The sequence below is a fragment of the Lynx rufus genome, unplaced genomic scaffold (assembly GCF_022079265.1).
Source record: "Lynx rufus isolate CCGP_SWC_20201006 ecotype Redwood Valley unplaced genomic scaffold, mLynRuf1.p SCAF_10, whole genome shotgun sequence".
Lineage (NCBI taxonomy): Eukaryota > Metazoa > Chordata > Mammalia > Carnivora > Felidae > Lynx > Lynx rufus.
The window spans coordinates 81346961-81357419 of NW_025814824.1; the positions used below are offsets into that span (position 1 = coordinate 81346961).

Here is a 10459-nt window from a genome sequence, read left to right on the forward strand (position 1 = left end):
CCACTGGCTGGGGCGCCAGGGTTACCAGGCACCTCCCACCCCCGCCTGGAACCACAGTTCACCCAGGGGCCAAGTGAGAGCGGGTGATGACCCCAGGAAAAGAGGGTAACCCTCATGACAGAGCCCGACACTGTGGACGAGCACTGGGCTGTCACCGAGGGATGGATGTGCCCCCTCCCTTAGCACCTGATCGAGCACACGCTGACTTCAGGTAGTCACATGCTGTCACTCACCCAGCCAGACACCGAGCACCTCAGGCACAGCCACGTGCACACTCACAGCGCACACCTATTCACGCTTGCACATGCCCATTTGTGGCCGTGCACACACAGCCCGAGTGTGGCTTTTGCACCAGCACAGTGAACCCTTCCCCTCTGCCCTGGCAGATGAAGTGGGGCGATTTATTTCCCCTTCGAGTCTCAGTTTCTTGTCTTCAATGGGGACGCCCTGTGTCACTCACTGTGGAGAGGACAGACATGACCCTCTTCCCACAGAACCAGGCACCTCCTGGGTGCTCTGCCAGTGTGAGCCTCCTCCCCTCTCCTGAGGCTAAGGTGCCTGGTTTCATCTTGGTCCCCTCCCTTTCCCAGCGGGAGGGAGCTGCATAGCCACTGACCGCAGGTGTGCTAAGCCCAAAGGCACGCCAAGAGGTAGCAGAATCCGGCTTGTGGGCGCCCGATAGCCCGCATCCACCCATTTGCCCTCCCTGGGCTCACCTGCCTCAGCCTGCCCGCCTCACTTTGAACAAAAATCATTAGCTGAGCTGTGCTTCTTGATCCTTATGATGCTGATCCTTGTGTAAAGACCTCCTCCGCCTCTCCCCCCAGGTCCTCCCTTCATCCCCGCTGGGAACCAGAAATCCCAGGGTGTTCTGAGAGAGTCACTTAAGAACACTCTCTTGAAGGCATGCAGCTAGGGAATGAAGGCCCATCAAATGGTGATCATGGCTCCTACTCCCTGGGTGCCAACCTGCTGCCTTTCATCCTGGCTCTGCAGGAGGTCTGATTAAACCCCCTGTACAGACAAGGAGCCCAGCTCAGAGAGGGAGAGTGGCTCGTCCAGGTCACCCAGCAAGTTGGCGACGGGGCTCAGCAGTGGACCCAACTCCTTCCGGCCTATGCCGTGCTGTCACGTGCATCCTGAAGTCTCACCTCGCAAAGACAACTCGTGGCTTTCTTTTGGTTTTTGGCATTTCCTGCGTACCAGGCACCGTGCTAAGCGCTTTGCAGGAACGAGCCCAAGTAAACCTCACAGGAAGTCTTCCAGCAGGCACTTTGTAGAGAAGGAAATGAGACCCAGAGAGGTGTGAGGCCACCTGCCCGAGGTCACAGGGCTAGTGGCAGCCAAGCTCCAGTGCCCGGGCCCTTAACGGCCATGCTGCCTCCTCCCCGCCAGCCATCTGGGGGCTCCTATTGCCCTCATCTGTTGGGACATCTTCAGGATCTCTTCTCTCCCTGCACCGCGCTGACCAACGGATTGCACTGATGACACCCTCAGTGACCTGGGCCCTGCCTGTGGCCTGTGCGGGCCTGTGCCTCCCCGCCCTCACTGGGAGGCAGGCCCCAGGCCAGCCAGGGCTTTGAGCTTCCTCAGTGTGGTTGGTGCCCCGATATGAGCCCAGGCAACCCATCCTTCCTGTGCGGTGGAGCTGCTCCATCTGTGGCCTCAAGACAAGAAAGGAACCAGCAGCCTTGGCCTTGCACTTTGGCATATCTGCTTTGCCCACTCGGGAGCTCCATTTGCTGAGGGTGGAGAAGAAATTCTTCCCCCTTTGTCCAAATCCCGCAGGGTAAGCCTACCGCTTTTATGTCCCCAACTTTACATTTCTTTATTCATTCGTTCGCCATATATTTATTAAGTACTTTTAAAGTGCCCGGCCCACCCCGGGCTCTGAGGACCACCTGGGTCACAACTGCCCCAGGCTGGCGTGGGCGACCATGAACCTCAGCCAGGGTCAGGGAAGGTGACATCCAGGCAGGGCCCGGAGGGGTGGACGACAGCCAGGAGGGCGCTGGGCCCAGCCACACACATTCACGAGCGGCCTTAAGTCTGGAGTGTGGTGGCACTGAGAGAAAGCTGTGTTCACCAGGCAACTCCAACTTCACAGCCCCGTCCTGCACACATGGCCTTTAGTGTGCTGAGGCACTTCTTTGAAAGAAATCCTGGAGTCGACATTTATATTGTGTGTGTTTGTGTCACAAGCATTAATTTGTTCAATATACATATTTAAACCACGCTGCAATTTTTATTCTCGCATCTAGGCCTTTCTTTTATATACACTAAGGTCCCAAAATGGAGGGAGTGCTTTGAGAGGCCCTGCCCCTGCACCAGGTCCTGTGAGGAAGGGTGTCCCCAGCCCCGAGCAGCAGGTACACGGGCACGGAGGCCCTGCTGTGCACGCACACATGGCCGACTGCAGCACAACAGGGTGGCTGCATTTTGCAGGGTGAGGCAGGCCTGGGAGGGAGGCTGTCTGGAGAGCAGGAAGACCTGGATGGGGGGCCTTGAAGTCCAGGTGAAGGAGTGCGGAGCCTTTCCAGGCAAGGCTTCTCAGCAAGGGCGTTCAGGGTCAGATTTGGGATCTCTCTTGCCAAATGTTCCTTTTCTTCTCTATAAGAAGCCCAGTTCTCCTAAGGATTGGTGAGATTCCTCAGGGGGTGGCGGTAGGTGGGAGGGAGTCACAGGTGGCAGTGAGGTCACTTCTAAAGCTTCAGACCAGAATAAAGAAATCTTGCTGCCCCAAAGGCAGACAGACCTGAACCTGAAGAGTGTCTGAGACAAGCCTTTGGACAACACCCCCTGCTGGGTCTCAGTCCCCTGTCCCCCTAGCGCTGGGCACATGGCAGCCACAGGATTGGCTCGTCCATCCATCCATCCATCGAACAGATATGGACTAAGCAGCTCCAATACTGCACACTTGTAATCTAAGCACTGGCAATGCCACCAAACAAGGAGAGGAGGCTCCTGGTTTCATGGGAGCCCGCAGTTTGGATGGGGGACACCGACAACATATGAATAAACAAGAAAGAGGGGCGTTGCTATAAAGAAAAGAAAGTGAAGAGGGGACACAGGCAGTTACACTGAGATCACGGAGGAAGTGACATTCGAGCTGAGACCTGGGTGCCAAGAAATAGATGCTCAGGGAAAGTTTGCAAGTCAAAGCTACTCTTTTGTTGTTTTTTTGCTCTCTTCCTGTACTGTCCTGTAGGGAGGAGGTCACTCTGCAGCCCACACCTGAGGAGTGGGGAATTACGCGCCACCTCCTTGAGGGCAGAGTTTTCACGTAAATTATTTGGAACTCTGCTCAGGAAATGTATCTACTCTTCAATTTTTATGCATTTTTACCAGTATTTTAACGCTTACGCTTGCACTTTGGAGAAATTCAAGAGCTCCACTGGCATTTCTAGGAACCTAGAAATAGTTTATTTCAGTTACCAAAATGTAGGAAATTAGCAAGGCATTAAATTGGAGGGTAGGAAAAGAGACTGTTTTTATCTTTTCTATTGTCAATACACATTAAGAAGATTTAAGAAATACCCCTAACAGAAGAGGCTCTCCCATCACCCTGTTCAGAGATGCCTGTTAGTCACATTCAATGTATTATTTTTAATTTGTCTCTTGTGCACAGTTTTTACAGATTATACTGTCTATGTAATTTTGTTTCCTGCTTCTTCCCACCTTTTTTTCTTTTGCTTTCTATCATATCAAAAACATTTCTATGTTGCTATACAGACTTCATAACTCTCCTTTTTCAACAGCTGCTAAATCACCATGCCCTCTCCTCTCCCACCCTGCTACCAAACTTAGCATGATACCTGGTCCATAGTCGCGTTTAGAAATTAGTTGTTAAATAAAGAATATACAACAAAATAATCATTCTTTTGTTTTAGAAACGTAGGTTCTTTCAGTTTTCTTGATTCCAAATAATACTGAGACAAACAGATTATTCCCTTAGGATAGCATCCCGCAGTGGAATTAATGGGCCAACAAGGCCAAAACTTTTCAAGATAAATGCACCAAACCAGAAATCTCCCTCCCCTTCCCCACTGAACCACCGGCAATTGTGCCCAGGGTAATAATTTACAATTGATTAAAGAGTTTGCGGGGTGTGTTTTTTTCCCCCATCCTCCCCCACCCACCCCGCTCCGCCGCCCTCTCCCCCTCCCCTCCTGCCAAAAAGGGGGGAAATTATCTGAGAAGGTGAAGATGTTCTCAGACAATCATATTAACATATTCCAACAATTGCAATTTGCAAAATAGTAATCACAACTCCCGGGATCTGGGAGGCATTAATCAAAGCTGCAGGTTTAATTCCATTTTAAATATTGATGAAATGTGCTTCGGCAGCCTCACCCTGGCGTGGCGGGGCCAGGGGAGCCTCGCGCAGCGCGAAGGAGGTGGAGGGAGGGTTGGTGAGCAGCTGCCTGGAGGGGAGGCATCTGTGATTCAAATTGGTGGCTGTGCCGCCAGGTAGAGAGCGAGAGGGGTAGTGAAGAGGCTGTTAAGTCCATTGCTGTCAATTTGTAACGATCAGGGAGGGGCCTGAGGGCTGGTTTAGCACAATAAACCCAGTTTGTCTGGTTTCAGGGGTTAGCACTGAAGAGCTTGCAGCTGCACTGATTCGAATAGCCCAGAGACTTCAGAACTGTAATTATCAACCAGGCTGCTCGCGGTGTGGCAAAAGTGGGCTTCACCAGCGCTTAACTCCTTGTGTGCCGCCGCTGTCCCCGCCCCCCCCCGGGGTGGGGGTGGGGGGTGTTGACAGCCACACGTGGAGTCCCAGGCAGCCTCCCCAGGGGAAACTGAGGCCCACTGGCTGCTTAGGGAGGGCCTCAAAGGCCAGAGCGTGCCAGGCAGCAAGGCTCTTTCCTTAGGTCACATACAGAGAAATAGTGGGGAGGGGGCAGCCTCGCCTACCCTTATCACATCAGCCCTGGGGTGGGCAGGCTAGCTCTGGAGTCTGATGAGCCTTGGTTTGAATTCCAGTGGCTGTGGACGTGGGGCAAGGCTCGTCACCTCTGTAAAATGGGGGTAACCTCCCCTATCCTGCCGGGCTATCACAAAGACTCAATGAGATGGGTGTCTGTAAAGCATGGAGCGCACAGTAGGCTGTCAGTAAGCCCCCATTTCCCGGATCCTGGGCCTGGTGCTTTCGCAGAAGAGGAAGGGGGCAGGGGAGGGCAAGGTTTGGGCCGGCCCTCCAGGTTTGAGCTCTCAGGGAGTGCCCTTGTTTCCTGGCTACTGCCATTTGTCACTGAGGAGGATGGGTAGTCCCAGGCTCCCATCCCTTAGGTGGGAGGCAGGTAAGGAGAGGAGACAAGGCTGTTCCAGTGTTACAGCCCTGAGGAGAACTGCTTGAGGGCAGGGTTTTGGGCCAATTCTCTTTGTCCCCAGGACAAGACACCGAGGGGTGAGGGTGGGACAGCAGGCGGGTTGTGCGGTGCTGTGAAAAGAACCCAGGCTTAGCAGGGAGTCTTGGTGAATGAAGTGTGTGCACGGATCCACGACCCACCACCCAGGTCCTAGACGTTCTCCCACAATCTGTGAAGGGGCGTGCTCAAGGGCGTTTGTCCCAGAGGCATTTCTGGTAACAGGAGGTGGGGGGGGGAACCCTTGGATGTCCACCACCGGAAGGGTGGATAGTAAAACATCACAGAAGCCACCACAGAGTATTAGGCAGCAATAGGAAGCAAAGAGCTAGATGTACATTTAGCAACAAGAATAGATCTTGAAAACGTAGTGTTGAGTGAAAAAAACTAAGACACAATGAAACTCACAGCACAATGCCATTTATGGTGGTAAATTAAAGCCACATTGGTACACAAAACAGCACACACTTTACAGAGCGGCATGCGTTTTTAGGGACATATATCCCAACACTAAAGTGGGTCTCTGTCGTGGTTGGGGGAGGGGTTGGGCGTGGGCTTGAGGGATAATGGGGGGAGATCAGTCCCCAAAGGGCCTTCCCCGGCCCAGAGAGAGGGCTGTGGTGTGCTGGGGAATAAAGACTGGACTTCACTCTAAGGTTTAAAAAACAGCACAGCCTTTGCAGTCAGACAAACCGAGGCTCCCATTCTGGGTTCTCCCACGCACCAACCTGTGGCTGCAGACAAGTGACCTGACCTCTCCGAGCCTGCTTATTCACCTGTAGAATGGCAGGGTTACTGCTGTCAGGGGATCACGAGGGTTAAAGTAAGGGACACCACCCTGCTGTCAGGGGATCACGAGGGTTAAAGTAAGGGACACCAATGAGTGTAGGGCCCACAGGAACATCGGTTCCTCCTCTCTATTGCCCACTGAAAGGACGTGAGTCACCAGAGGTGTCAGGTTTTCCTGGGGAACCACAGCTTCTTAGAAGGGAACCCAGGGTTCCCTTCTCTGGGTTCTGGAAAAGCCAGAAAGGAAACAAAGCTCTGAAGGCTCGGGCTGCTGGCGCTACCGGCAAGGCCTGGACTGGATGTTCTGGGGGTGCCCTCTGTGGGTGTCAGACTGATCACATTCCCAAGCAAGCTGCTGTCTGGGTGCCTGTCAGGGTTGTCCAGCTCAGAGTGGCCAGAAGACCTCACGCCTGCCTCTATCAGCACCATCCACCATCTGCAAACCCCTTTGTGTTCAATTTCCCCAAGACCAGGCATTTGTAGGCAACCGGAGGACTGTTTTAATGAAAGATCTGTTCCTTCCTAGCACGGAGCTAAAGAGACTGACCACCAAGGCCACCCACCCCATGCTGGAATGCACTGCAGTCCCGAGACCCTGTCTGCGGGTCTCCCAGGGCAGAGAAGGCCCAGCAGACACCAGGCATGACCGGCTCTTCCTCTTTCCTTGCAGATGATGATGAGCACGAGTGGATCATCAAGACGTGTCGCAAGGGTTGGGACGAAATCGTGGGTCACCGACCCAAGCTGTGAGCTCTGCAGCTGCCCCCATGAGAGGTCTCCTCTACACCGCTGGCAGTGGCTGGCCCTGCGGGCAGCCTGCGGTTGCAGACCCTGACTTTCGACCCAGGAATAAAGCCTTTCTGCACTCAGTGGCCCCAAGCATACTTTCTCGAGACCGTTTCTTAGAGAGGGGATCCTCATTTTACCAGCACCAAAATCACCTGGGCAGAAGTGCAAATTAGCTATTTCCGGGCCCCACCGTAGACATGCTGGTCAGAGTCTCTGGGAATAGGGTCTAGCGATGTGCACTCCCAGCTGCATTCCCTGATGCGCTCTTATTTCCCAGGTATTCCTCAACATCACCCCGAAGATCACATGCCAGCTGAAAACCAGAAGAGGAAGGGGTGGCACGTTCCAGGGCCACACTTGGGCCACAGCATCCTGGATCTTTGCATAACTGTCCCTCCTTAGAGGCTGCTGCATTCAGCAGCCCACCCCACCCCCACTTTGTCCCTGGCTCACCAAGAGCTGCTAGAAGAAGGCAAGCCTGTGAAGGCTCTGACAAGGTCTGCAGGGGCAGGAAACTGACCCTCAAACAGGGACCCAGAGTTGGCATGCTAGGCAGAGTTAGAAGTCAGAGGGCGGCCTGGGCACACTCAGCTACATCCTGGGGGATTACCTCTCCCCTCTGGGGCAACAGTCACCTCTGTAGGATGATAGGGTTAAGCTCCACAGAGGTCTCCGAACTGTGTTTTGAAAACAGAAGGGACATTCATGGAAAGAAGCGCGCGCGCGCGCGCGCGCACACACACACACACACACACACACACACACACACACACACACACCTTTTTTCAAAGAAACACACATATCTAAATCAACATTTGATAAATGGATTGGAAGAAGGGTGGAGAGGGGTGCCTGGGTGGCTCAGTCGGTCGAGCATCCGACTTCAGCTCAGGTCATGAACTCGCGGTTTGTGGGTTCGAGCCCCACATCAGGCTCTGTGCTGACAGCTCAGAGCCTGGAGCCTCCTTCGGATTCTGTGTCTCCCTCTATCCCTGCCTCTCCCCTGCTCATGGTCTGTCTCTCTCTGTCTCTCAAAAATAAATAAATGTTAAAAAAAAAAAACCTGTATCATATTTAAAAAAAAAAAAAAGAAGGGTGGAGAGGGGCAGAGATGGGGTCTGGGATACTGAATGAAACAATAAAGACGGGTCCTGGGGCACCTGGGTGGTTCAGTCGGTTAAGCGACCAACTCCAGCTCAGGTCATGATCTCACGGTCCATGAGTTCGAGCCCCGTGTCGGGCTCTGTGCTGACAGCTCAGAGGCTGGAGCCTGCTTGGGATTCTGTGTCTCCCTCTCGCTCTGCCCCTCCCCTGCTCCTGCTCTGTCTCTCTCAGTCTCAAAAATAAATAAACATTAAAAAAAAAATAAAGACAGGTCCTGCAGGGGTGATGACCGTGTACATCTTGAGCTGAGGTTTATGAACAACTCTCTGCAGGGCCGGGGACGGGGGGGGGCTTGGGAAGCCTCTGCACTGGACAGGGCCACTCCACCCCCTTCCTCGAGAGCTTTGGTTTGAACCAACAGTTTGTTGCTAAAAGACAAGTTGGCAACGAGCAGAAAGATGCTCTCTCTCACTCCCCAGATTGTGTGGTGGCTCTAGAACCCAATAGGCCAGTGTGAGACCCAGACTTGTATCGAAGCTAGAGCCTTGTCTCCCTGTCTCCCATCCCCTATTCCCTTCAATTCACCAGACCAAATTCTCCTGCACCTTCCAAATAGGTGCTTCTGCACTTCTTTCCCCGGCCCCCAACATCTCCTCCTTTGCACCTATTCCGTGAATCTCTCAGCGGATATATCTGGCCCAAACGTCCCCCAACCTGGCCCCCACAGCATGTCGGAGGGATCCGTCTGCTATAGCATCGACCAGACTGACAGCTCCTCTGTGGCTAGTGGGCCAGGCCCTTCCCTGAGCCTGCAGACAGCGGGTGTTCAGGAGTGACACCGAGGACAGCAGCCAGCCTGGCCGCCTACAAAGCTTAGACTGGAGACGAAGCTCACTGTCATGCCTTTGCAATGCACAGGTGGCTGACTGGTTAATAGCACCGATTGTCCAGGAAGGGGGACTGCATTGTCTGACAGCCCAGACACTTGGCTGGGCCCCTGGCAGTGGCTCGGACACGGGCTTCCGGCGGCTGCGGGGCAGTTGCGGGCGGGGAGCCCTTAGCCAGACAGCAGGAAAGAAATGGAATCCCATTATGTTCTGGATTTAAGTGCCAGCACTTCTACTTGCATTAACTTTATTTATTACACAAATAGGACATTTACAAAGCACAACATGAAAGGTATGTAACAAAACAGACATTGGTTTTACAAAAAAAGTGCTTACAATTTTTTTTTTCCGTGTGTGTGTTTTCTCCCTCTGTTTTGTATTTAAATAAATAGTCTTGGTGGCCTGTGTGTTCCCAGGCTTCCCAGGCTGCTCTAACAGGCTAGTGGAGACCTGTCTGAATGGCAACATGCTACAACCACATGATCCACGCAAGGAACAGACCCTGGGGTGGGGGGAGGCTCAAGGCAGAGTGGGTACTAGGTGACCCACTTGGGCAGGGCTTGGCTGGCCACTTACCACATGGTTGTGCTCAGGGCTTCGACATCAGGAGGAGAAATCAAAGGAAACAGAGCTCCCCCATCACCAGGGATCAGGCCCCAGCTCCTTTTGTTAACATCAGCACCCTGTGCATGGCCAGGTATGAGCTATTCAGTGGATGAGCTCTGAACTGAGCTGCACTGACCGCATTCTGGTGCTACCTTCTCTTGGCCCCGAGTCACCTGGAACGGTCTTCAGAAGGGAAAGGAAGCGGGTTCCCAACTTGGGCTATACCTGGGCCTGGCCCTCCTCCAGGTCCCAGGGCGAGAAAGGCAAATAGGTTTTTGTTTTAAGTGCCAGCTTCAAGCATTTGGATATCGAAACCTTATCCAGACTCAGAGAGACAGAGAGATGCAATCAATTAGCGACGCCTACCACCTCTGACAACAGGGACAGCCGGTACATACGTGCCATGAACTTGCTTTCCCTGTCCTGGGGTCTCCTTCCAAGAGCAGCAGGTCAGGCTAACCAAAGCAGGAGGGAGGATTCGGGCTAGCACATGCCTACCAGCAGCCTCTAGTGGGAAATGCATCAGGACACCAAGTAATTCTGAAATTACAGGAGAAGTCTGGGACAAATGGGCGTCCCCTGAAAACATAAATCATGGTCTTGTGCAGCCGAAGCCCTTTTGTTTGGGGTGGAAGAGTTGCGGCACAGCGGGGTGGATGTGAGCACAGCTGTGTCTGGCCTGCATTCTCGGGAGTGGGTGGGGCTGGCTCTGGGCAGGGGCGGTGGGGAGTGCCCGCTGGGATCCTAGGCTTGGCACACTCACCTCCGCAGCAGGTCCCTTCTCTCTACTCAGAGCCGGGTTCAGAATCCGCATTCTGCCATTTCCCAGGGCTCTGTTTCTCCAGCTCCGCCCCGCCTCCACTGAACGGCCCCTCCAAGGAAGACATGACCCAAACGCCCCTATCAGGAGTCAAC

At 53.5% G+C, this 10459-nt stretch overlaps 1 protein-coding gene across 1 annotated transcript in view; it reads left to right on the forward strand.

Annotated features, from left to right (window-relative positions):
* Nucleotides 1–6908, forward strand: part of MORN5 (MORN repeat containing 5) — a 29693-nt gene extending 22785 nt beyond the window's left edge. The window contains exon 5 of the mRNA XM_047099769.1: nucleotides 6829–6908. Within this exon, the coding sequence (XP_046955725.1) occupies nucleotides 6829–6908 (80 nt within the window). The remainder of the gene's footprint in view (nucleotides 1–6828) is intronic.
* Nucleotides 6909–10459: the final 3551 nt, after the last annotated feature.